The sequence below is a fragment of the Portunus trituberculatus genome, chromosome 27 (genome assembly GCF_017591435.1).
Source record: "Portunus trituberculatus isolate SZX2019 chromosome 27, ASM1759143v1, whole genome shotgun sequence".
Lineage (NCBI taxonomy): Eukaryota > Metazoa > Arthropoda > Malacostraca > Decapoda > Portunidae > Portunus > Portunus trituberculatus.
Genome location: NC_059281.1, coordinates 9842432 through 9869085, shown reverse-complemented (window position 1 = coordinate 9869085; position 26654 = coordinate 9842432). Strand labels below are relative to the sequence as shown.

General features: G+C 40.4%; 4 protein-coding genes across 13 annotated transcripts in view; 3 read left to right on the top strand and 1 right to left on the bottom strand.

Moving 5' to 3' along the window:
* Nucleotides 1–214: 214 nt before the first annotated feature.
* Nucleotides 215–14206, top strand: LOC123509600 (cytosol aminopeptidase-like). Of its 3 annotated transcripts, XM_045264026.1 has the most exons (12): nucleotides 215–565; nucleotides 1793–1902; nucleotides 9543–9700; nucleotides 9847–10018; nucleotides 10554–10650; nucleotides 11155–11338; nucleotides 11659–11805; nucleotides 12152–12343; nucleotides 12563–12712; nucleotides 12921–13000; nucleotides 13451–13530; nucleotides 13795–14206. In XM_045264026.1, exons 1-12 carry the CDS (start codon nucleotides 473–475, stop codon nucleotides 13841–13843), a joined length of 1512 nt encoding a protein of 503 aa, XP_045119961.1. In that variant the 5' UTR covers nucleotides 215–472; the 3' UTR covers nucleotides 13844–14206. The 3 variants fall into 3 exon arrangements, with proteins under 3 accessions (XP_045119961.1, XP_045119959.1, XP_045119960.1); XM_045264024.1 differs by lacking the exon at nucleotides 12921–13000; XM_045264025.1 differs by lacking the exon at nucleotides 13451–13530.
* LOC123509598 (E3 ubiquitin-protein ligase COP1-like) lies at nucleotides 2926–6129 on the top strand. Its single transcript, XM_045264023.1, is given in 2 exon segments — nucleotides 2926–4580; nucleotides 4582–6129. Coding segments are annotated over 2 exon segments (1770 nt in total). The 5' UTR covers nucleotides 2926–3065; the 3' UTR covers nucleotides 4837–6129.
* On the bottom strand, nucleotides 14194–25424 carry LOC123509603 (swi5-dependent recombination DNA repair protein 1 homolog). 7 transcript variants are annotated; one of them, XM_045264030.1, is made up of 3 exons: nucleotides 25133–25419; nucleotides 15706–15878; nucleotides 14194–15062 (listed from the first exon to the last, which is right to left on the bottom strand). In XM_045264030.1, the coding sequence occupies exon 3, from the start codon at nucleotides 15017–15019 to the stop codon at nucleotides 14612–14614; it is 408 nt and encodes a 135-aa protein (XP_045119965.1). In that variant the 5' UTR covers nucleotides 15020–15062; nucleotides 15706–15878; nucleotides 25133–25419; the 3' UTR covers nucleotides 14194–14611. The 7 variants fall into 7 exon arrangements, with proteins under 7 accessions (XP_045119965.1, XP_045119967.1, XP_045119966.1 ...); XM_045264032.1 differs by lacking the exon at nucleotides 15706–15878 and having other exon boundaries at nucleotides 25123–25424; XM_045264031.1 differs by lacking the exon at nucleotides 15706–15878 and having other exon boundaries at nucleotides 25133–25423.
* Nucleotides 16687–26654, top strand: part of LOC123509597 (unconventional myosin ID-like) — a 77136-nt gene continuing 67168 nt past the window's right edge. The window contains exon 1 of one of the 2 annotated variants that reach the window (XM_045264021.1): nucleotides 16687–16839. In XM_045264021.1, coding sequence (XP_045119956.1) covers nucleotides 16751–16839 — 89 coding nt within the window. In that variant the 5' untranslated portion in view covers nucleotides 16687–16750. The remainder of the gene's footprint in view (nucleotides 16840–26654) is intronic. The other variant, XM_045264022.1, reaches the window with a different exon arrangement.

The following is a 26654-nucleotide window of genomic DNA, read 5'->3' as shown; positions in this document are numbered from 1 at the left end:
CAGATACATTTAGTCGATATATGGGCACTATATTTTATTGATATATTCTAGAATTATTTGATGCGTATTCTGCTTTAGGCCCGTCTACCATTTAGAAACCATTTAATAGATGAATATTATTTGTAGCATCCGACTCCTAGTGGCATGATCAGCACATTAATTAAAATTCTATTATATTTGCATCTTTTACAGAGAAATAGAAGGCAAGCTGCTTTAGGCCCGTCTACCCCCACTGTCCCCACGCGAGTCTGTGGGTGGAAACATCACATCAGCACAAGTTTTAATTTCCTTGCTGTATTGACCCGGAGTGGGCCAGGCAGAGGCAAGCAGAGCACAGACGCTGGTCACCCACACTGCCACTAGCCTGGCGTGTCGCAGAGAGTGGGCGGAGTGAGGGAGCAGTGATTGAGGCTGGCTTAGGACACCACCAGTCGTCGGCCTTGGGGGCTATTTATAAAAAAAAAACACTATCATGGCTTTTGTGAGGACCAGCAGGGTATTCCTCAGGCCCCACGTGTTGTCGCTAGCGAGGAGTGTGCGGTCCTGTGGCAGCAGCGAGAGGAAGGTGGGTAGGGGCCGGCTGACGGGGGAAGGGGGGTGGCTAATCTGTTGTCTTAGCTCGGGTTAATTTGTCATCACCGGGACTCTTTGTGGTGTTGCTAGTCATTTTGGTGAGGTTTTCGTTATATTGCACAGCGTAATGACCCTTTTTTGTGATTATTTGCCTTGTCATTTAGTGTAGAGGCTTATCTGTGGGGGTGGCTAATCTGTTGTCTTGGCTCAGGTTAATTTGTCATCACCGGGCCTCTCTTTGGTGTTGCTAGTCATCTTGGTGAGGCTTCCGTTATATTGTACTGTGTAGTGACTTGTTGGTGATTATCTGCCGTGTCATTTAGTGTAGAGGCTTATCTGTTGTCTTGGCTCAGGTTAATTTGTCATCACCGGGACTTTCTGTGGTGTTGCTAGTTATCTTGGTGAGGCTTTTGTTATATTGCACAGTGTATTGACTCTTGTTGGTGATTATCTGCCTTGTCATTTAGTGTAGAGGCTTATCTGTATGTTACCTCACCTGGTTGCCTACTTTTCGTTGCTGTAGTATTATAGTGAACTGGGTGTTATATGGAACTAAGGTTTACAGCAGTGTTTCCAAACCTGTTTTTGCTTGTGATCCTAAATGCAGTCTTAACCTGGTGTAGCAACCCTATTTGTGATATTAACCCCTTCATTACTGGAACGCATTTTTACCATACATTTTGGGTATGATTTGACGATTTTATTGACATTAGGAAGGGTCTATGGAGGTCGGAAGATTAATGTAAAGAGTCCTCATTATTTTCATCCTCACACAATTTTCTGAAGCTGTTTAAAATTGCCAGATATTAACAATGGATATGGAAATGCATCATGGTACTGATGGGGCTAAATCCAACCATTTCATGTTACTGTTATTGTATTGTACATGAAAGCTACTGGTACTACGGGTGGAATTGCACGAGTGTGGGTGTTATTAATCATGTTATTGATGTGGAAAATTATGTACCCAACAGTAAAACTAATAATTTGACTCTCTCATTGTTCTTATTGAAATTGTTATTATTACTGTCATTATTGTTCAAGGTTTTGTTGTTAATCTTGTTATTGATATGGAAAGTTATGTACTCAGCAATATATGTAATGATTTGACCCCCTCATGGTTTTTTTTATTGAAATTCTTATTATTACTGTTAGTATTATTATTATCATTATTCTTGTTATTATTGTTATTATTCATTGGTGGTGTATTTGTTTCCAGGCTGGAGTCATAGTAGGGGTTTACAATGATGGGACAGAAAACACCTTCACTGATGCTGCCGACCACATCAACGAACAGTCTTCCGGCAACCTCGTCCGTCTGATGCAGTAGTAAGTTAACACGTCATGCCTTTTCTCTCCTTTGATAGGCTGCAGGTCTCGTGTAAGAGAGGATTCACTCACACCTCCTCATCAACTTTTTTTCATCACCTTCAGATATAAAGATGCGTGTTGTTTTGTTTCATGTACTGTCATTTCCATGGTCAATTTTGTTTTGAATGTATTAAATGCATGTTTATTGTCTTCCTCATACACATCATTCATGCTATTATTATTATTATTATTATTATTATTATTATTATTATTATATTTTGTGTAGTAAAGTTGAGTGGTTTACAAGACTATCCCTCTTCAGTGACTGTCAAGGCTAACAGTGTGAATGGTACGTGAGTGAGTGTGTGGTGCTACAGTTAGCGAGCGCCAGTCTTGCATGTGGGCGTGAGTGAGGAGGAAAGGTACACTTGAGATGCCAGTGAGTCAGTTTCCTCAAGCACAATTTTTCTGCTTGGTTGGAAGCTTTAAGTAAAACACACTGTCCAAGCAGTGTATCTTGGTGACCACCAAGATACACTGCCTCTTCCAAACATGAGCAATTCTGTAGCACACAATAAAACTTACAATCATTAAGTGATAGTGACTGGGCATGTTAAACCTCAGATATTGGTACAGATAGATTTTGCAAACACTGGTCTAGATTCAAGGAGAGTAGTACTGATGCAGGAAAAATATAATTAACTGTAATATCATAATGGTCTAACAGTTCTGGTAGTTTTCCAGCACATATATTGTATATGCTGTACATTTTAGTTATCTTTTAGTTAATACTTAAATTTAAGTGACCTGAAAGATAAAAGAAACTCATATTGTTAGTAACTTGAGCATTTCCAAGTTTGTTTTTCTCTAATATCATGTACAGTTAATATTTGTGCTAACAGTAGGTAATATCTTTCAGGTCACATCATTTTTGTGCCTGTTGACTGGGCAGAAGGAGTGTGAGCAACATTGGCCTAGTCTAGAGGAGTGTTGAGAAGAACCACAGCCATGGCATCCAATGAAACACGGCTGGAAGGCACAAGTACACGAGTGAATGGCCGGGGAGTTAAGCGTGCCAATCCTATTGTATTAAATGGCTTGGAAGGGACTGCAGAGGAGAAAAACTCAGATTATCTCTGTCCAGTGTGTTTGGATCTTATATCAGAAGCTCACATGACAAAATGTGGCACACATTTTGCCATAGATGTTTAGTTAACAGCATAGAATCAAATAAGAGATGTCCCAAATGCAGTTATACTGTTGAAAGTGTTGATCACATATTTCCAAATCATACTGTGAACCAGCAAGTGCTGAAGCAACGCCGCAAGGCTGATCTGCATGCAGCATTCACAAAAAAGAACAATGTGGCAGCCCTCAGTGAACTCAGGAATAATCTAAGCTTTGAAACAGCCTCCCTAGGACTAAGTGACATTACACATATAATAAGTATATTACAAGAAAAGAAAGAGCAGTTAGAAGCAGCATCGTTGCAAAATAAGTTTTTATTAATGAAAGACTTCTTATTTACTCTTAAAAAACAGAAGGAAGAACAGATATCTTCTATAAGCAGAGAATTAAAACTAATATCACATGATCTTTCATGTGTAGAGACCAATCTTGACCCTTCATCTCCTTTCAAAAGTTTATCCAGCACATTATCCCAGGGAGGAAGTGTTTCAAATTCAAGTGGTATTTTCCTTACTGATGGAGAATCCCCTGGAACATGTAATGGCCCCCAAGAACCTCAAAGTCCTTCAGAGGAAGGCTTTAATGTTCCCCTGTTCACCCAGGCCTGCCCAGAGAGTTCCACAGTTCATGCTAAACGGAAGAGGATGCATCTCCACTTTGAGGAGCTGGTGGAGAGGTACTTCAGCATGCGGATCCCTGGCTTCAGTGACTCTGGCATGGATGAGGAGGAGGATCAAGGGCTTGACCAGTTTGGGGAATGCATATCCAGATTTACTCAGTACAGTGCCATGCGTCCGTTAGCCACAATCAATTACAACTGCGACATGTTTAACCAGTCCAGTAATATTGCTTCCAGTATTGAATTTGACAAAGACAGTGAGTATTTTGCTGTTGCTGGACTCACTAAGAAAATTCGCATCTTTGACTACGGCACAGTGATCAGAGACACTGTAGATTTACATTATCCATGTTCTGAAATGATCTGCAGCTCAAAAATTAGTTGTGTGAGCTGGAGCAACTATATGAAAAACTTCTTAGCTAGTAGTGACTATGACGGTACAGTGACAGTGTGGGATGCCTTCACTGCCCAGAGACTCCACGTCTTCCAAGAACATGAAAAAAGGTGTTGGAATGTAGATTTTAATAAGATGGACACCAAACTGATAGCCTCAGGTAGCGATGACCACAAAGTGAAGCTGTGGTCGCTGGACAATGAGAGATCCATCACATCGTTGGAAGCCAAAGCAAATGTATGTTGTGTGCAATTCAATCCCTCCAGCAGATACCACCTTGCGTTTGGGTCGGCTGATCACTGCGTGCACTACTACGACCTCCGCAACATGAAAGAGGAAGTGAGAGTGTTCAAGGGTCACCGGAAAGCTGTGTCGTATGTTAAGTTTGTGTCGAGTGAGGACATTGTTTCAGCCTCGACGGACAGTCTGTTGAAGATTTGGAACGTCAACAAATCTCACTGTGTGCGTTCCCTTCAAGGACACATAAATGAGAGAAAACTTTGTTGGTTTAGCCACTGATGGAGAATATGTGGCTTGTGGGTCTGAAAACAACTCACTGTATGTGTATTATAAAGGTATGTCAAAGAAGTTGTTTAGTTTAAAATTTGATCAGAAGAAGTGGGTTCTTGATCAGGAACAAAAAGAGGAGGAATCCACAGAGTTTGTTTCTGCCGTGTGCTGGAGGAGAGGGTCTAACATTATAGCGGCAGGGAACAGCAAGGGTATAATAAAGATATTGCAGATGGTATAATGAAAACTTTAACTATTTCAATGGTAGCTTCATATTTATGAGATAGCATTTAGTATGCAGGTGTGCTTTTAATGTAGAGTGTATTTGGGTATTTGTACAAATTAGTATGTGATATGTGTAGTTTTACTGGAAAAATTAAGTGTTTGAAGTTGATACAGGTTTTTAATGATTTATTCATCAGGTTGTCCTGATAAGGTTTCTTGTCCAGTTGTGCACTGAACTCTTCCATAATGCTTTGTTTTAAGTTGTAGTTTTCTTTTAGTGTTGAAATGATAACTTTATTAATCACAGGCTAAGTATGTTACAGATGAATTACATTTATTATTTTGATTATTGAGATCACATATTACACTGCGTGACGTGATCAATAAACACGATGTACAGGATCCACATGACAGTGTAGTGTTGGGGAGAGTGTTTCCATCTTGTTATTGTCCTCTACACTTCCTTTCATCTAAGCAACCCTTCATCTTATTACTACCCCTTCTAGCAGTCTGTATTTTTTTTTTTTTTTTTTTTTTTTTATTATTATTATTATTATTATTTATTTATTTATTTTCCTGTAAAGCTTTTGACTTGAAATATATAACTTATTAATATTTAAAGTTTGATGGTAAAAGTGAGGTGCCTTTCCAAGTGTGTAAACTCCCAACTTCACTGATACACTCCAAACAACATCAAAGTAGATCCTTGGTGACGTCTGCCATCAATGTGCCATCATCACTTTACATGTCTGCCAATACTTTCTTTTCCTCTTGTTTTAGGTAACTGTGGAACTGCTTAACTACACTATCCTTCTTTAATTACTTCATTTGCATTATACATAACAAATGGCAGGATACTTATTACTATTGGCTCATCCTTACCTTAACTTCTAAGTTGTACCTCCTGAATCATTGGTGTAACACCTCTGTAATAATTAATCCATCTTATGTAACTTATTTTCATTCTGCCAGAGCTGCATATTGTCTTCAGCTTCCCCACCAGTCTCTCAGCCCGTTGGTAAATGCTGTCATACTTTCATACCATCCTTTCACAGTTTGAGTATCTGAATTTGTCTTACTGGTGATCAAAGTTTCAGACATCCAAATTGCTATTCAGTCTTTGTTTCCTCCCTGATGTACACAACAGCTATAACTCTATACTAGTTCAGTTTGTTTTCATATTAAGCACTCTTTTGACTAATTATTATTATTATCAGTTTTTTTTATTTCCTTTTATTTCCTGCTGTTCAGTGGTTTCTCTCTTTAGTTCTATTTGCAGCCAATGTTGTTATCTGTGTGGGCTCTCACCCCAAAGGCATTTTAGCCTTTATATATATATATATATATATATATATATATATATATATATATATATATATATATATATATATATATATATATATATATATATATATATATATATATATATATATATATATATATATATATATATATATATATATATATATATATATAATTGATTGATTATTTGTTTCTTATTTTTTATCATTTTTTTCACTGTACATGTTATATAGCTAAGTGGATAACTATATTGCAGGACTGGTGGTCTAGCCATATCAGGCAAGGCACCAAGATTTGTCGTTATTAGAAATGGCATTTAAAGTAATAAGTTGTAAAAATTACTTGTCTTGGTTCTTGAAATACTCAACAATATCCATTATCAAAAGAGAAAGGTTGTAGTCCTCAAAATAATGAAGTGAGAGGTTGTGTGGGGTGCGTGTGTGATCGGTGCTGCCACACACACACACAGCTGGTTGGCAAGTGGCGTGGTGGTGTGCCATTTAGAATCATCAAGTAGTTAGGGAAGGCATGTATGTATTGGAAAGGTCACAAGGAGCTGAGGACTAGTAAGACATAGAGAAGTTGGTGTTTACAAAGTGAGTATATGTAATGATTTAGTAATTATTGTGTATGTAACAAAAAAATTATGAACATCCCCTAAAAATACATTCCCTAAGAAGGATTGCAGATTTTGTTGTTGTTTGTTAATGAGCAACTTCATGTTTTGTGTATTTACATGATACTTGATATATTCCTACAGTGAAGTAAACCTTTCAGAGCTGAATGACCTTAATCATGTAACTGTGTCTCGTATAGTCAGAAACTAAACCACTGTAATTTTTAGATTGTACCAGTGTAAAGTGCATATAGTATCTATATTCAGTTGTGTATCAGTTACTACCTCTAATTATTTATGTAAGATGTATATAGTCTGAACTTTGGAAAACTGTGACTATAGACACACATTCTACAAAGTCTCTTCATTAGTCCATATGTAAAAGTAATGCCAATGAGATACGATATATACTGTGCTGTACAAGGAAATGTGAACTTACATATCAAATATTTTTAATGTGTCTGATCTTGAGAAAAATGACGAGTATTTGCAGTGGTGCAGGAATTGTAAGCAAGAGCCAGTTTGGTGCAGAATGTCCCTGCTGGGCAATGGGAAGCAGTGGGAAGACGAGTTAGTAGTTGCTGCAGTATTGGGACTAATGATCATGTGGGGATAGTCTATAAGTGAGCAAAATTAGCTTTAAAGTATGAATGTACAAGTACATATTTTGAAGTTCATATTTTTGATAATAAAGTTTTCTATGGGTAGAATCTTCATGTAGAAGAATAATGTCAAGATGTTTGGGCAAGTCTTTGTTAATAAATGTTTTTACATTTTCGTAATTTAAGCATTTTATGTTTAGGACGAGTTATGTTTTGAAAGTATATAAGTGTTATATTATTCAAAATCAAATGTAAACATTTGTGGTCATCCATTGCCTGCATAGAGTGGGATAACATTGATGACGATGATTCCAGCTGATCACCTCAAGCAATAACTTGAGAGGGATAATTGTAATGTGTGTAAATCATGGCTTTAGCTGGATTTGTTGTTATGCAAATTGTTTTGTATTCCTATGATTGTTTATACAGTATCACTGACAAGTGTTGCTTATATTAAACAATACTGACTTCTCTCTCTCTTCATGCGTAGTGGAAAATAAATTTCATAAGTTTCATGATGAAGATGAATGTTTCAAAATCCTTCTTCACATTCGGAAAACTATTTTTTCTTTTGCCACCATGAACATTGCAGTTGTGTGCCTTTGATTCATGTATTAGATGTGTGTTATAATGAAAACAAAACTAACAGAACTTACTAGACTGTATTTGTGGTGGTGTAAACCATGAGAGTTACGGAGACCTCCTCAACGGTTCTGTGAATCAGCTACTGTTATTTGTATTTTATTTCTCTCTCTCTCTCTCTCTCTCTCTCTCTCTCTCTCTCTCTCTCTCTCTCTCTCTCTCTCTCTCTCTCTCTCTCTCTCTCTCTCTCTCTCTCATTAAGCCAGGGTAGAGATTGTCATTCGGCAGAATCAGCATCTCTCTAAAGATCGATCAGAATTTCTATTTGGAGACTATAACCGAGTCACCACCTGGAGTAATTTCAATCATATATTTAGTGTAACATTGGTCTTACTCTTGTTATTGTTTAACATATCTTATCTCAAGCTTAATCATGTCTAACAACCAAACTGTATGAACACCAACAATAACATAACCAAGGACATATAAATCTTGTTTCTACTATTAAAAGCACTGATTGTATGTGCTATTGGTATATTCCACTTTGAAGTTCTATAGCGGTAACTTCAGTTCAGCCAGATTGTAGTGAATATGTACTTGCTACTTTCTTTCTTTCTTTTTTTTTTTTTTTTTTTTTTTTTTATCTTTTTTTGAAGGAGGAACTTAAAGACCTGTCAAAAAGTATCAGACTTTAGGGAAGCTATAGAAAGTGGCTTATATGTATTTTGAATCCTAGCTTTTAATGTCTAAAGCATTCCTTGTGACTACATGCTTGGCTAATTGGTCCTTCCATTGTTAGGAACATCTCTACAAGTCATGGTTTGGACTATCGTCTTGTATGATATTTTCTTGACTCAATTTGTGGTCATTTTAGCAGCATCTTTAGCTTACAGAACAGGTGGATATAAAGAACTGTGTCCAGAGAGTAAAGAGCCTGATATACATAGTGTGTGGGCAAGATATTGTGAAATATGTGAAGAATGTGGTGGTGGCATTGTCAGGAGTCCAGTTAATTTTTCATACTCATTCCAAGATTTCTTGGTCAGGCACTAAATTCCTTGGATTTGCCTGTCCTCCAGACATGGCACTTTTTTAATATCTGACTGTTCCTTAAGTTGCTGCTGCTGCTTCTAAAAGAATTGCAATTGTTGAGCCAAGAAGATATCCAGAATGCATTCTGTAGCCATTACAGAATACAACTAGTGGGAATGATCCCAGCAGTGGACGGACTGCTGGACCATGTGTGGAAACACAAGGTCCAGATGATCTAAGCAAATAAGACTTAAAAGTCCAATAAAAGCATGCCACCCTTTATCTGACCTAAGGTTGGATATTTTTGACAGACTTTAAATTATATACATGATGTTTCCTTCAGTTTCTTGAAGGTGTTTTCATACTTAGCAGTAACTATTTTATGTCAATGAGTTCTTAATGCAATAACCTATTTTTTTTCCAAGATGGAAGTGTGTAATAAAGGGAGGTAACTATCCAAATTACTATTCTTATTCCTACTGGTGTTTGTTGCTTCATTTGTGGCATCCGGAGTAAGGGATTCCAGTCGAATCTCTTTGAAAGGTATACACGACACCCATTTTGACCATGGTTTGCTTTCCTCCCAAGTGGTGGTTCCCTGAAGGCTGGCAAGAGTCGAGTACTGTATGGTGTGTCTGATGAATTTCCCGTGGTGTCAGTGGTGGGCCTTGGAGAGCAGAATCAGAACTATGATCCCATAGAGGAAAGGGACGAAAGTAAAGAAGCTATTCGAACTGCTGTGGCAGGTATGATTTTTATATTTTTGACAATTATCAAGGGAATTTAGGGTTTGAAAGATGCTGTTGTAAAGAAAATTTAATATGTGTAGACTAGGATTGTTTGTTACAGCTTTATATACATTTTGCATGCACATTTTTTCATTTTTTTTCAGCTGGTTATCGTTCCTTGGGTGATTTGGGACTGAAGAGCATCCAGGTTGACCCGTGTGGGGATGGGGAAGCAGCAGCTGAAGGAGCTCTCTTGGCAGCTTTCAAGTATCAGGATCTCAAAAGCAAGAAAAAAGAGTCTCCAGCAGTTACTTGTTTAAGCCAAAATGACCAAGGGTTTGTATCTGCCATGATTTATCTGGCCTACATTAATTTCCAAGTTCAGTGGTGTTGTGACAGATGTAAGAGGTGGTGGCCCAATAGATGTGGAGTTGAGGGGCAAACAAGTTGAGCAAATCAATAAGGGAATTAAAACAATGAATTGTTCATAGCCATTCTACCAAAAGATTGAGAAGTATAGTTTGAGTTCCTTCAATATAAAGAAAAGAAAGATATATTGTCAATAGGTGCTATACTGATAAAAACAGATAGATATTCAGGAAGACCTAAAAGTAACTGAAGAACATTTGATAAATAGCACTTGATTATGCAGCTTGGCATTAAACTCTTGCTCTTTGTGAGAATACAGCCTTCTTCAGTACTAGGTATGACAAGGCCTTTCTATTTTCAGGTGTGTAGATGACAAGTTACCTTTCAGTATTTTATGATGCACAGTATTGCAATGCCTCACTTACTGTGTTCATACTGTCCCGAGATCCTTAAAGGAAATAGATAGTTGACACATTTTTCTTATTACTGTTTCTTGGTGCAGGTGGACTCGTGGGGCAACGTTTGCCGAGGGACAGAACATTGCTCGGCGACTCATGGAAACTCCTGCCAATATTCTCACCCCGACTAACTTTGCACAAGTAAGGGGTAGCAGTGTTTGCATTATTTTAGATGTATTGTGTGTATTGGGATTAAAATGAGTAAGCTGTACCAAATAATATTCCTTATGAAGTTTTAGACAATATAGCAGTGTGATAATAAAATAATCCTAGTTAATTAAATTCTTTATTTGTTACAGCTCACTTATAGACTGGATAGTGCTTGAGAATGAGTTAAAATGATCAGTGCTTGGTGGAGTGCAGTAATTTTAATGTTATCTTTTAGTGTCTGTACACTTTTCCCTTCATCAAAGTGAGACATGATTTCATTGATATGTTGTGTGAACAGGAGCTACGCATCATGTCAACAAATTCATTGCAATAAAATATATTCCTGTTCTATATTGAGGTTAGAATTGTTCACTGTAATTATACAAATTTCATGCCAATTGTAACAATTAACAGCATTGCAAAGATTTTTTGATACGTAATTGAAATTTCAGTAACAGGGTTGATTTTTATGTGCATGTCTTGTTTATTGAAAAGGAAGCAGTGAACTGCTTGGAAGGTCTTGGAGTGGAAGTGATGCCCAGGACTTATGAATGGGCTAAGGAGAGAAACATGAATTCTTTCCTGTCTGTGACTCGAGGTTCAGGAGAGCCTCCTGTCTTCTTGGAGCTGTCATATCGAGGGAAGCGGTTCACTGACGAAAAGCCTTTGGCAATTGTTGGTATGTTCTTCCTACATCAGTGTTATTATTAGTTTTTCTTTTTATGTATTTCAGTGTGAAACTGGTGAGTTGAAAAACTTGCATAATAGGTTTACATGTTAAAGTATTTGTTTATTGTGGCACTCAAAGTAAAGCTCTTTTTCTTTTCTGTGCCCTGCTCATTCCCTGATTTCTGTTCAGCTACATGCTACATGTCTACATGACTGAAGTGTATTGAATATGTAATTATTTTCATGCACACATGATGGTAGGGAACTACACTTACTGATTAAGTGGATATTCTAGTTTGTTTACTTAGTTATACCATGTTCTCCACCCAGGAAAGGGAGTAACATTTGACACGGGTGGCATCTCATTGAAGCCGTCAGCAAATATGGACAAGATGAGAGCAGACATGGGTGGTGCTGCCTGCACTGTTGGCTCAATCTTCATTGCTGCAGCATTGGGTCTTCCTATCAACATTAAAGGTTGTTTTCTACATAATTTCTTTATAGTGCTGGATAAGAATCAGAGATGTAACTCATTAAGCACCTGCCCTTTAAAGAGATAATTTGAATTCATGTATTCTATGTTCTCTCCGTCCTTGTATTTTGCCTCACCTGATAAGGTATCCTAAAATCACATGCCCTCACTTCTCTTTGTTATTATGTATTATGAAAAGTGAAAAGGACAAAATGAATGATGACTTCCATATCCCTACAATGCAAAACAGGTGGAGGAGTGTGATGACCCTTGCCACTATACACTGTGGGTGGGTGTCGGACATTGGAGCTGTGCCACTTTTTATATATACATACCGGCATACATTTGCAGGCTTCATACCATTGTGTGAGAACATGCCGGGGAGCATTGCAACTAAACCTGGAGATGTTGTGGTCGCCTCCAATGGCAAAAGTATCCAGATTGACAACACAGATGCCGAGGGAAGACTGATCCTGGCTGATGCTCTCCACTATGCCTCACAGCACTCACCCAGAGCAATGGTCAACATGGCTACCCTCACTGGTAACAATTTGATGGAGCTTCTTTCATACAGCATTACTAAATTTAGAATGTTCCAAGATTGATAAGCAGGTGTATTAATAGGTATGAGTGTATAATGCAGCAATGTCGTTCTATATATATATATATTTTTTTATTGAAATTCTGAGAAGAAACATTATTTCATATTTACCTGTGTAAGTTTTTTCCATCTGATAAAATTAATTTATTGCACATTTTCAGGTGCAATGGCTGTGTCACTTGGTAGTGGGGCAACAGGAGTCTTTTGCAACAGCAAGGCTGTATGGGATGCCATGCATAAGGCAGGGACTGTCACAGGAGACAGGGTGTGGAAAATGCCTCTTTGGAAGCATTATTCAAGCCAGGTTACAGGTAGGTCTTAATAATGTGGGTATTTAGTTGATTTTTTTATCTGAATGTAATTTCATCGTGATCTATATTTCATTGATATTCACGTGTCTAGTCAGACAAAGATGTCTTTGTGTAAACTAACTGGATGTAACTGTGAAGTTTGTAATGAATCCTTTCTATAATTGTTTATGGAGATAAAACTTCAGAATATCAACTTCATTTTTCCTAGACTGTTGGTTAGCTGATGTGAACAACCAGGGGAAACATAAGCCAGCAGGGGGGTCTTGCACAGCTGCAAGTTTCTTAAAGGTATTCCATTTGGTTTTGTACAGTTGTAGGCTAAGACAAGATTTGACTCAGACTCACAGTATCCTTCAACATTGTCTTCTTGCACAGATGATAAGCACTGGTGTGACTCATGAAGGGAGAGAGATTTGAGAATATCAGCTTACAGAAAAGAAAAGCAAAGCATAGCACTTTGTTTCGTTCTGGCATTTATAATGGATAAGGGATTGGACATTGATAATATTGACAGAAAAGACTGATAAGTTTGTTGAAATTCTCAACTTTTCAAATTAGCTAATACAGAATTATCTCCCAGTAAAGAGATGTTTCAAGTAGTCATATCCAGAAATCTCCAGGTTTGTTATTTGTGTCAGAAGCACAACACAAGGATCAAAGGCCTCTGGTTGTTCACAACAGCTGCAGGAAAAGAAAAATTAAAAACTAAATTTGTATTCTTCATCTGCTTCTCAATAGATTTTGGTCTTGCTGATGTGCACAACTTGGGCAAACACTCAAAGGATGCTGGCTCTATTCTTGCTGCAGCTTTCCTTAAGGTGGGCAACACCCAGTTCAGAGAGGCCTGTACAGGCACTTTGTTTGAGTCTTGCTGGATGTTGGTAATTTTTTATCTGATGCTCAAGTGGCTGAATATCATCAACATGCTGCATGTGGGGAATCCTGTCAAAAATTTGATCTTACTAATTTTATTTATCAAGATAAGATATCTTTGTAAAATATCATTTAAAATTGTAATAGATTTAGATTATAAATAACTTATACCTTGTGAAACTTTTTAACTAATTTTTGTTTGCCTACAGGAATTTGTCAGCTGTGACCACTGGATGCACATGGACATTGCTGGAGTAATGGAGAACAAAGATGAAGTGTCATACTTGGGCAAGGGAATGAGTGGCCGTCCCACCAGAACTGTGGCAACCTTTGCTGAACTCATAGCATCAGGGCAGACTGGCTTGTAGGTGCCCAAGGATGTCTTGTTATTTACTGTACATACATAGATTGTTTAAAATTCATGTTTAAAAGACATTCACATTGAAGTCCAATGCTTCCAATGATTTAGATGCCCAATAGATCTTTTCTAATAATATTTTTTGATAATGCTGTTTTGCTTGGTTTATAAATGCAACACAGTTTCCAAAATTAAGGTGAACAGTAATGCTGAAATGTGAAGTGAAATGTGTGAAAATAAACCTCAGGAAAGTATGATGTGTATATATTTGTTTCATATTCTTCCTTACATTTATAGAAAACATCAATTGCAGTCAGCATAGTTTATATCTGTAATGATCACATGTATACTCATTTCACTCCAAACATTGTCATCAGTGATATTTTTGTTATTTGATAACATGCTAAGCCTCATCATGAGGTTGACTTCAGATTCTGCCTTATAATTCATCTATGTATACATGGTTGGAAAACATGAATGTGTTATTTATACAATATTCTATAGAGAATTAACAGTATTGACAATCTTATAAAAGTAAGGAAGACACATTGGAAAAGTGTTACACTTAACATATACTAATAATGATCAATAAGACAGATTTACGTATCTCAGAACAAGAATGTACATATTTCCTTTCTAGACATTGTAGTAATGTTCTCCAGTGCAGCCTATGTGATGAAACAGTCCTCCTCTTCATCAAGCTGTACCAGTTCCAGGTCAATGCCAAGATTGAGCACTAAAGTTTTCAAGGTAAGCTGTGGCTGGCCTTTATCACCAGCCAAACCTTCCTTCAGTCTTGCCCGCAGGTCCTCCAAAGCTGTCTGGCACACCTCAAGCCAATGGTTGGTCACAGTGCTGAGATCCTGTGTCTCCCACTTGGTGCGATAAGTCTTGGCTAAGTTAAGTTTGCGCAACACTTCCTTTTTTTCCTGTACTCTGATCTGTAGCTCCTTAACTCTCTGTGACACGTCTTCCTCCCCTAGTGATCTCCGTGGTATCTTGAGCCGTGGCTCCTCACTCTGGGAACTGTTGGGCGTGTCCATGCTCTGTGGTCTCTTTGCTGCATCAGAAGACATTGTATGTGTACTGCAGTCACTGAGCTTCCAGCATCTGGATAATCTGTAAGAAACAATTCAGCTGTGTAATCATGCACTTATAATGGATCAAAAAAGACTATGATGTAGGAAGGCCTAAGATTAAATCTTGGCTCATAGGCTATACACACTTATAAATAATGGTCACTAATGACCAAGAAGGCTCAAGCCAATGGAGAAACAAAGGCAACACTGTCCCAGGTACTGCTACCACTTTCCCTAGCAAGACTCCCTATTGACCACCCATATTATAAATCATTGTTACTTAAACACATTCCCTGGGAACCTGTAGCTCTGTGACTCAGTGCTTCAACTTCTTTTATTGGGCTTTTCCCCAGTCTTTCACCCTCTGCTACACACCCACCGCGTGGTGCTCACTAAAAAGAGCCCGAGTTAGAACCCCGGACTGATCGAGACAATGTCTAGCTCCAGCGCAAGTAGGTACTACGACATGTAAGAAGTGTGTCTGTGACCTCGCTGTCCCTGTGTGTAGTGCCTGAATGGTCTCATTCCTACCCACAAAGGGCTTTTTTTTTTCGTATGGAAATGGCTGTGATCTGCAAAAAGACAACCGTAGGTGAATGACACTCTTATTCATCAGTCAGATTGAATAACCCCTAAAAGCTGGACAGTGCAAAACCATCTCTCTTCCTTGTGAAAGATCTTACCACATAACACGATGTGCAGCGCAGATCTCCCCTGTTCAGTCACAGCTGATACAAATAGCGCGGTAACTGTGGCTGGGCCTCTCTCCATCTCCGCACTCCCCCACACTCCCTCCCTTCCCTTCCTCTCTTCTGTCACAACTTGAGTTTACAGATAGTTCCAGAGAGCATTTTGTCTGAAAAATATCTCTGTGAGTTCAAACTGGACACTGAAAAGGAAATAAAGGTTCTTGTCTCACATTTTATCACTCATGTTTTTAATATGTGCTATATCATTAAGAGAACCAATAAATGAATGTGTTTTGACCGAAGATTCTACTCAACGAGAAACAGCTGTTCAAAACCTGCCGCTGCCCCTCCTTCCTCCCTCATCTCCTCTTGCTCACCAGCTCACTGCTCACTGCTCACACCCTTTTAACGGATATATTGATGCCGTCATGCCTGGTCAAAAGCGATCGTATACCCTTTCCAGACCCATAGTATACGCAAGAGAGTAACTCAAGTATGCAAATTGTAGTATATACTCAAAATCGCGGCGAGATCTTCATCAAGGTGTCTCGTTCTTCGATATACACTCTCATATTCTCGCTGTTGACAAAATAGTTGATATATCGCACATGGCATTACTGATGTGGCTGTAGTTAGGTTCCATGAAGCATTTCTGATAGCAAGTTTTTCCAGGTAATTGAAATTCGAACTTAGCAGCACGAAACGCTTTGAAACGAAATGAACTGCTGTTATCTTGCGTATCTTTTCTCTGCATAATACGTAGGTTACAAGTACACGCTAGTCTACTCATCATCATACAGCGCCACACGATATATACCCTTTATAAAACAACACGCATAGTGAAACTAATAAATACAACCAGAGTCATATTACAGGAACAAGAGAGCGAACAATTCTGAGTAGTGAGTGGTACGCAGTTCACATCTATCGCTCGCCCGTGTTTGAAGTCCGGGGGTTCATCACATCATACGGCGGCCGCGCGTCAGCCAGTTGGTCTTTAGGAGTCAGTGAAGGTGGGGTGTGCCATCGTGCAGAGGAGATGGCGTCCTACGAAGAAGTTGGGATTGGGGACGCCGTGCTCCTGGATGAAATATCAGTGCGAGCCTTTGTGAACAATTTACAAGTCAGGTAAGAGAGTTACTACCAAATTTCGGGCGCTGTTTGCATGCAAGATCGTGAATTACTAGTGAAAAGTAGCGGCGTTAGAGAATAGTTTGACAGATGATTAGGAGTAGTTCGTGATGATGTGTGGGGGAAAACAGATGCGGTGAACACGTGTACAGAGAAAGAGAATACTATGATAATGCGTGACGGAAAGCAGGTACTGTGGACAGGTGTGTAGAGGCTGCCGTGGTGAGGTTTGGAAGACAGGTATAGTGGGCAGGTGTGTTGATGATAGTTAAGTTAGAGGTGTGTAGATGTATAAATGAAGAGGTGGTGGTCAGGTGTGGTGGGATGCAGGTATATTGGACAGGTGAGTAGAGGAAGACACGTGTTAATGATCAGTGACTATATGAAAAAGCACAATGGTTAGCAGGTGTGTATATTGGAAAGGTAGAATACATTAACAGTCGTGGTGGAAGGGAGAGTAGATGAAGATAGGTGCGTTGCTCAGGTAAGTGAAAAGGGACAGGTGGATGACAGGTGTGGGTGAAAGAAGAGAAGGGTGGTCGCGTGTCGTTAGCGACGTGTGGTTGAGGGAGGATGGGAGAGGGAGGTTAGGCGAAAAGGGAGTGTGGGGAGGATGGAGAGAGAGGGAGGGAAGTAAGCTTGCATTATAATATCACTAAAACACTATTGATCATCGATAGCTTTTACGAAATCACTCGGCCTTACCCATCCTTCCCTCCCTCTTGCCCACTGCCCTCCCATCACCGTCATCAGCGTACGGTGCGACGAGACAGCCACGCCCCTCGCACACACGCGGGAAAACGGTTGGAAATTGGGCAGGAAGCAGATGGAAGGAGGACCAGTGGCTGGGGAAGGGCTGGTTTACAACTGTTTTATAACGAGAGGTTCCTTCGTCAGTGAAAGTGATCGTGTTGTGTCTTAATTATCTTCCTACCTCCTCCTCCTCCTCCTCCACATACAGTAATGGTGCTGTTGTTGTTACGTTAACGCTTCTTCTTCCTCCAGGGGGTTTGCTGAAGTATTCCTGCTCACGATCATGTCCATTGGTTAAGATTTTTGTTTTCATGAGAAGGGAGACGTAGTTATGATGAGTTGGTGGTGGGACTGTCAGGGTTCTTGATGACTGTGTGTGTGTGTGTGCAGGTGTTTGTTATGGCAATTTCCCGTCAAAACTGTGTCGCCTCTTTTGATGAGCCTTGAGCTCGATGCTTCACAATGCCGCATTGTTTGCATTGAAATAGACCGTCCCTTGCTCCCCGGCCCGCCCCTCACCTGCTGTCCCCGACAAAGCCCCGTGGTAGGTAACGGAGAACGAATAAGTAGACAAACTAATTAAACTGTACTACATGATGCAGTACATTGAAGTAGAGAACTTAAAGAACGGAGGATCAACTCACAGGAAAAGCTGTGTGTGTGTGTGTGTGTAATTCACTGTATGATCTGCTGGTCTCTGACGAGACAGCCAGACGTTACCCTACGGAACGAGCTCAGAGCTCATTATTTCCGATCTTCGGATAGGCCTGAGACCAGGCACACACCACACACCGGGACAACAAGGTCACAACTCCTCGATTTACATCCCGTACCTACTCACTGCTAGGTGAACAGGGGCTACACGTGAAAGAAGACACACCCAAATATCTGAATCGAACCCCGGTCCTCTGGTGTGTGAAGTAGCGCTCTAACCACTGTGTGTGTGTGTGTGTGTGTGTGTGTGTGTGTGTGTGTAGCGAACATCCCTTGAAAAGTTGTTCGAGTGAAGACCACCACTGCGACCACCATCACTAACAACAACAAAAAGTAAAATCTTAGTCATCGCAACTTTCTCAACAAGGTCACTTAGTCCTTCGCTAGCTTCTCCCTTCTCCCAGCCGCCCACTGGCCCAGCGTCCCTCACCTACTGAGGCTGTCCCCTGTGGGTGTTTGGCCTCAAAAGACGCCGCTGCACTTACCACTAATCCCCTGTGGGAACTATGACCCTATTCCTTACTTCCCACTTCCCAGCAAACAGTCTGCCGCGGCTTCTTTGACCTTCATGTATAGTGAAGTGCCTGTAGGTGAAGGGGACAAGGAGGAACATATGTGGTGGACGCAAACTTTTAAAAGGCACAACAATGTCATTTTTCATTGGAAGAGGCAACGCTCAGTCTCTCATAGCAGCTACACAGTGCCATAATGACCATGTCTTGGCACCATCACTCAACTATCAAATTTATTAACCCCTTCAGTACCATGACGCCTTTTTTCATATTCATTCTTCTTACTATTTGGCAGTTTTATACAAATTCGGAAACTTAGGTAGGGACTAAAATAATGAAAACTGGCCATTAATCTTCTTATCTCCATACACCCTTCCTAATGTAAATAAAATCGTATAATCGTAATAAAAACTTAGGGCTAAAGGAGTTGAGAGGTTTCATTACGCTATACTCTTTTCTGTATCTAAGGATATACACTGTGAGGTTGGTTTTAACGTGCATTGCTGGGACGGAAAGGTGCAGTAGGGAGATCCAAGCCGCAGTACCTGTTGCTGACTATACTGCGTAACGCCCGTAGGTGAGATGAATGTGGAGAGAGGGGGGAGTGTGTGGGGGAAGTGGATGATACCAATGCGAGATAAGAGCTTGGGGAAGTGGAGAGGTTGCAAGTGGAAAATTAGAGGGACAGGTGGAAAGACAAGATGGAGAGAGAAAGTGAGAGAATGAGAAGTGAAGTATAGGATAGGAAATAATTTATATGAAGATAGACAAAAGTTAAAACGAATGCAAGATTTATGGGAAATAAATAAGAGATAGACAAAAAATACGAAGAAAGTGAGCAAATCTGAAAAGTGAGAGTCGTGTAAGGAGGGAACAGGAAAACGAAAAGGAAAAAGTGTAAGAAGGATTAAAGAGAAAGAAGAGACAGAAGAAGCAGAAGATAAGGTATAGACGTGGAAGAAGAAATATGAGAACTGGTATAATGGAGAGGAGAGCAGAGGAGAGCAAGTTCAGAGGGTGGGAGGAGGCTGGGATGGGCATGAGAGAGAGAGAGAGAGAGAGAGAGAGAGAGAGAGAGAGAGAGAGAGAAAGGGCAGGAGCTGGGTTTCGTCTCCTCTCCGGCAAGAAATAACAATTATGTTCGTAAGTCGGCCAATTGTCTTTTATTAGTGGAGTCTTTCCCAGGGCGTCTTGTTGCTCCGAACCCTGCTTCGTGAACCCTTCGTGAACTCTTTCCTTGTGCTATCATTTAGACCATTACTCGCTTCATTTATCATATTCTCACCATTTCCTTTTCACTTGATGCTTAAATACGGTTCCTTTTTTTACACAAGAGGAGAAAACTGGCCAAGGGCAACATAAAACGAAAAATGGCTCTGTTGTCAATCCCCATGAAGGTCCGAGAGAGTTAGCCAAAAAAGAAGGGATAAATGTCTTGAAACCTCTCTGTTAACCTCTTGAGTACCATGACGGTTTTCCATGTTAATTCTGCTTACTATTTGGTGATTTTATACAGCCTCAGAGACTTGTGTGGTTAAAGACTGTGGCCATTAATCTTCTGACCTCCATAGACCTTTCCAGTTATCAATAAAATGGTCTAATCGTACACAAATCTCAGGGTAAAAATGCGTTCCAGTACTGAAGAGGTTAAATGAAGTCAAGTCATAGGAAGTTGGAAATACTGAAGCAGGTAGGGAATGTTCAGATGATTCTTCGTTGTCTTGGCTCTTACTACAAGTCTCATCGTTGTTTTGTTACCTTATCAGAGTCCTCGTAGCCTTTCCTTCTCGTTTCATGGTATCATTTATTGTAACTCCTTCCACTTCATTCTTGTATTCATTTGTCGCTTCCTTGTGTTGTGCTGTGGTGAATTTCCCCTTTCATTAATTTCTACTAAGCTTTCCCCTGTGCCCTTGTTACAGTAACTACCTATCTTATTCATGCTAATAGAAACACCATTAAGTTAATTTTAGCTCGGGAAAAAAGAGGTGGGGGAACTAGTTTTTATGAGAGAGAGAGAGAGAGAGAGAGAGAGAGAGAGAGAGAGAGAGAGAGAGAGAGAGAGAGAGAGAGAGCGTATTAGTACCTGCTACATTCCAGTTCTGCGTGAGGTCGCCAGATAAGAATTTGAAGCTTTCCAGGTATGGCTAATATGGACAGGTATGAGAGAGAGAGAGAGAGAGAGAGAGATATGCAGGCCATTACTAATTACTCACGGTTCATCTCAAGAGGGGCACCCAGTTTAGTTCCCAGCCTCATTAACTCACGCCTCTCCCTCCTCCCCTCTCCCTTTCCTCCCCTAAGTCTAACTCCTCCCCCTTCCCCATCCTCCCCCTAAGTCTCCCGCCAGGTGATGCAACAAGCTATTTTTTCCGTTAATTATCGCGGTTCTCTTACGTCAACTTAAACTCTCTCAAGATCACTGCAGTTTTCCCACGTTTACAGTTCCTCCTCTCGTTAATTAGAATCTTGGCATTTTTTCCCACGGCTCTCTTTTTCTGCTGCGTCATTGGTGGTACTTGATATTTACGCCTTTCTCGTTATTTTTGTACGGGATGGATTGTGTGGTGTCTTTGATTTAATGTTCTCAGTGTATTTCGTGATTGGCAGGTCGACTTCTTGTGTGGATGGTCGCGTGGGACAGGGAGCTCCTTGATTTAAATGACCCACATTCTAAAACACTTCTGCGTCTCACTGTATTATTTTCCAAGGATTCTAGTTGAAGTGACAAGGGTTTTTAAACGGTGTTTGTAATTCTAGTAACATGTTAACAGGTTTCTGCATTACCAACAGGACAAACCATCTTTTCCAAGGGTTCTAGTTGAAATGACACGGATTTTTAAGAGTGTTTCTGTAATTCTAGTGACATAAGGTTTCTGCTACTACTACTACCACTACCACTACCACCACCACTATTAACTGGAAGTCATTAGCGTAGTTGTGTGTATAGCTGGCTCAGGGTCGTGAATACAACTCGTGTCTGCTTTATCTGGCTTGCACGAGAAGCTACACAAGTTTGAACGCAGAGAGGACCTAGAAAGTTAAACACTCGAAGTCTCTTGCTAAGCTTACCGAGGAGAGGATTGCACGGAGGAAAGAAACTGAGACGAAGTTAGAGCTTAGTTGTAAAAAATATTGAGAAAAGACAAAAAGTTAGGTGCTCGTATTTGTACAGGTAAAGACGGGAATGTTAGCGTGAAGAAAAGTAAGGAAAGGAAAGTTAGGGGTTTTATATCTTGTTTGTACACTGAAAGAGAGGGAAGTTGTGAAGAAAAGTGAGAGAAAAAGATGATTTAGTGCTTGTAGTATTAGGAGAGGGGAAAGTCGACATGGAAAAGTAAGAAAAAGAAATTTAAGGGCTTCATATCTTATTTGTACACTAAAAGAGAGGGAAGTTGTGATGTAAAGTGACAAAAGAAAATAATTTGGTGCCTGTAGTATTTTTACATTTAAAGAAGGGAAAGTTAACGTCGAAAAAAAGTAAGAAAAAGAAAATTAGGTGCTTAGCTTCTTTGTATACGAAGGGAAAGGAAAGGAGAGAAAAAAGTTTTACAAAGTTTTATGCTTGTTTTGTTTTCACTGTAAAAAGGAGACGAGAACAAAAAATGGTGCTTGTTTTGCAGAATGACAAGGAAATTAACCCGTTTAATACCATGACGCGTTTTCATATTCATTCTACTTTACTATCTGGTGATTTTTTACAGCTTCAGAAACTTATGTGGGGGATTGAAATAGTGAAGACTCTGGCTATTAATCTCCGGACCTACATAGACCCTTCCTAATGTCAATAAAATAGTCTAATTATACTTAAAACTCAAGGTGAAAATACGCCCCAGTACTGAAGGGGTTAAGCATCTCCTTTAACTCATAAATTCCTGTGAAAAGCCCACATTGTATAGAAAATGTATCCACTGTAAAGAAACAAGCAAGGAAACGTTAGGTGCTTTAAGTGTTGCTAGAAAATAAATCACGAAATTGACTTACTGACGCCTCTAAGTGGTCTAGCTAAGTGTCTGGATTGATAGTTTGTTTACGAATCGTCTTCTTTATTGTTTATTTTCCACCTCAGGAGCATCAAGCATTTATGGTCCTCAGGTGTGGTGGGTGTGGGTGTGGGTGTGGGGTGTGGGTGTGGGTGTGGGATGTGGGTAAACATTTTTCTTAATTTGTTGTATTTCTATTCACTCTCACTGCCTCTTCCACACTCTCACAGACTTCCCTCGCACCCTAACCTGTATCTATGTGTCTATGTGTGTGTCTGTTTGTGTGTGTCTGTTTGTGTGTGTGTGTGTGTGTGTGTGTGTGTGTGTGTGTGTGTGTGTGTGTGTGTGTGTGTGTTTTGCAAAGATTGTCTAAGGTGTGTGGGTGTTTGTGGATTTTGGTGTGGGTGTGTTTTGCAAAGATTGTCGGTGTGTGGGTGTGAGTGGGTGTGGGTGGAAGTAGGAGTGGAAGAAGAAAGAACAAGGGTAGAAAGTGGATGAATTTCTACCTCGAATTACTAAGAGTATTTCCAGGAAGGTTCTTGTTCACTACCATTGTGATGACGCATAGCCCAGAGGCAGGAAGGCCGGGTGGGCGGGCGGGGGAGGAAGGAAGGAAAGAAGACAGACAGACAAACAGACAGACAGACAGACATAGCTAGCAGGAAGGAAATCATGTTTTCTTTGAATCATGCGGCCGGTAACGAATAATTTTCCTTCCACTCCAAACTTTTTCTTTCCTCCTCCTCCTCCTCCTCCTCCTCCTCTTCCTCTTCCTTTTCCTTCCGTCCCTCCCACGCCGCCCCACCTGGGCGGCGTTAGTAAGGCCAGCGGTCGTCAGTAGGGGAGCATTTTCTGTGTATTTTGAGGCGGAGGAAGGAAACCAGGTGACGGAGGGAGCCGCAGGAGGGAAGGTACACTTGAAATAAATGAGAGAGAGAGAGAGAGAGAGAGAGAGAGAGAGAGAGAGAGAGAGAGAGAGAGAGAGAGAGAGAGAATAATTTTACTGTCACGGCATAGAATTTTGTTCCGCCGTCATAATGCTGAGTTACGATTCTTTTGTGGTGAGTCTCTCCTTCCCTGTCTTTCTCTGGGTCGGCGGTGATGCGCGTCTGTGGTATGTGAGGCAATTGATGTGCAAGTGCAGGCAGGCAGGCAGACAGGCAGGCAGGCGTACGAAATCTCAGGTGAGTCAGACTAGAGAGTGAAGAGTTGAGTGGTTGACTAAATGATTGTTCCTTCATTGCTCGTTGTTACATTGTGGCATCGAATCCTAATTTTTGTCGTAACCCCTTCAATACTGAGACGCATTTCTACCTTGATTTTTAGTTGTGATTTGACTATTTTATTTGCATTAGGAAGGGTTTCTGAATGGCCAAAGATTTATGGTCAGAGTCTTCACTATTATAATCCAATACATGTTTCTGAAGCTGTATAAAATCACCAAATAATAAGCAGAATGAATATGAAAACGCGTCCTAGTACTGAAGAGATTAAGTAAAGTAGGTGATCCGAAATTTATTTTATTTGAATATTAAGATGATTAGATGAATGTATGACGAGTGGAGACATTAGTATAGCATACAGAAGGAAGGGTGAGGCTTTGAGGGAGTGAAGCAGAGCGAGTGAACCATTGAGTCACTGTGGCTTTGAATAGAGTGAAGCAGAGCGAGCCAGAAGCTTCCACCACTGTGAGTCTCGCCACGCTAACAAGATTACTTGGTACTTCCTAAGAGTTCGAAATATAACCAGCATGGAATGACTACTTCCTTCTACCGCTTCCTTGCTCACCTTCTCGTCTTCTCTATTTTTGCGTCCCTCTACCCACTTTTTCCCTCCCACATCGTTCCTTTTTCACCATCAAATAATTTTTCTCCCCCTCCCTATTTTTGCGTCCCTCTCTCTCCACTTTTTCCCTTCCACATCGTTCCTTTATCACCATCACGTATTATTTTCTCCTCTCACCCTCTTTTAACTGTTTCTCAGCGCTTTGACATGCCTGCGTTTCTTATTTCATCTCTTTCCCCTCGTTTTCTTCTTGTTTACAGTTTATCTTCGTTTGCTTTCTCGTCTTTCACTTCTCCCCAGTTACTTTTTCCTCTTATGTATATACGGAACCCTCCTGCCTCATCTTTTCCCTCACTAACTTTACATTTTCTCTTCCTCTTCCCTATCTATTTCTTACACACGCATACAGACATGCTCCCCTCCCCGTCTCCACTTTTCCGTATACCGGCCCCCACCCCCATGGGCTTCCTGTAACTAGCTTAGGGAGCGACACCCACACAAATAGAAGTAATTGGATGTGCATGGTTTTACACCTTGGGGTACCTGGTGACTGTGAGGTGGCGCCGCGTCTAACAAGGTATGATGATCGGACGAAGAATTGCCGGAGCGATGAAGAGTGGTGGTGGTGGTGGTGGTGGTGGTACTAGTTTGGAAGAAATAAGGCTCCTATTTTGAAACCACTGTCTTGTCACTTCTGAGGCGCCTTTCAGTTGTTTTCTTCTTGCTATAGCGTGTGACCGAGTGCTTGGCGGGCGCGGGATGAGCTGCAAGCACTGTCAGGTTGGCGGTCTTTGGAAACGCGGCGAAAGTGTCCGAACCCAAACACTTGCACGGGTTTGTGGAAGGGCCGTGGTAGTGGTGGTGATGGTAGTGCTTGTTATGGTGTGTGTTGGGAGAGGAGTGGGGGTGGGGTAGGCATGTCCGATGTGACAGCGTAGTGGTGGTGGTGGTGGGGGGGTGTTCATTTGTTTGTATTGATGCAAGTGGAGGGTGAATGTGTGGCGACAGCAGAGTTGATAAGAGTGACTGACAGTACGTGTGTGTGTGTGTGCGTGTGCGTGAAGTATTATGTTTGTTGGGGAAGTTTATCGCTCTCGTCAAAGATAATATAAGGACAGTTTGACATTTGAGTAATTAAAAAATACTAGAAAGAGAGAAAAAAAAAAATGCAGGGGACTTTCTACCTCGCTAAGCAGCTAGGACGAACTAGCTTTGCCAGGATTAAAGAAAACTGAAAGCGGAGGTTAAGTACAGTTGCCGTGCTTAACAACGTCACTTTACTGTTGCTTTCTTTCACCGTAGTGTGTGGCATCTCATCAAGAGTTGTTATCACAAAGTTCCCCTTCAGTACCATGACGCGTTGTGATATTCATTCTGCTTGCCATTTGGTGATTTTATGCACCTTCAGGAACTCATGTGGGGGATTAGAATAGTGAAGACTGTGGCCATTATTCTTGTAACCTCCATAGACCCTTGCTGATGTAAATAAAATAGTCTAATCGTACACAAAACTCATGGTAAAAATGTGTCCCAGTATTGAAGAGGTTAAAATTGTGAAGAATGTGGCCATTAATCTTGTAACCTCCATTGACCCATCCTAATGTAAATGAAATAGTCTAATCGTACACAAATCTCATGGTAAAAATGTGTCCCAGTACTGAAGGGGTTAAAACCATACTTTCAACACTTCTCAGCATCACACTTTATTACTTACAGGACAAGAAATGCGCATACTTATCAGTCAATAACTTCCACTTCCACTAAATGGCTTCCTAGATGCCTGAACGCCTCCGAGCTTAGGACATCTTGATAACAGTGTGTGGGACATGATGGTGGTGGTGGTGGTGGTGGTGGTGGTGGTGGTAGGAACTGATAAGAAGGTTGACGGGTGCACTAAGAATGAAAAAACTTGCGGCGCCTCATGATAAAACAAAGAAGTAAAGATAAATGTTTCAAGATAATGTGATTTCTGAGTGAGGAGGCCACGGGTAGAGTAAAAAAAATGTTCGGTTATATGTTCTTTTTTTTTATATATATTAGTACAGTTGCACCTGAAGTCTCCGTT

Coding starts and splice junctions, on each gene's coding strand:
- LOC123509603 (XM_045264032.1), bottom strand. CDS start 15,019: ATGTCTTCTGATGCAGCAAAGAGACCACAGAGCATGGACACGCCCAAC.
- LOC123509600 (XM_045264024.1), top strand. CDS start 473: ATGGCTTTTGTGAGGACCAGCAGGGTATTCCTCAGGCCCCACGTGTTG. Junction 10,651..11,154: donor CCCCGACTAACTTTGCACAA/GTAAGGGGTAGC, acceptor TTTATTGAAAAG/GAAGCAGTGAACTGCTTGGA. Junction 12,713..13,450: donor TTATTCAAGCCAGGTTACAG/GTAGGTCTTAAT, acceptor GCTTCTCAATAG/ATTTTGGTCTTGCTGATGTG.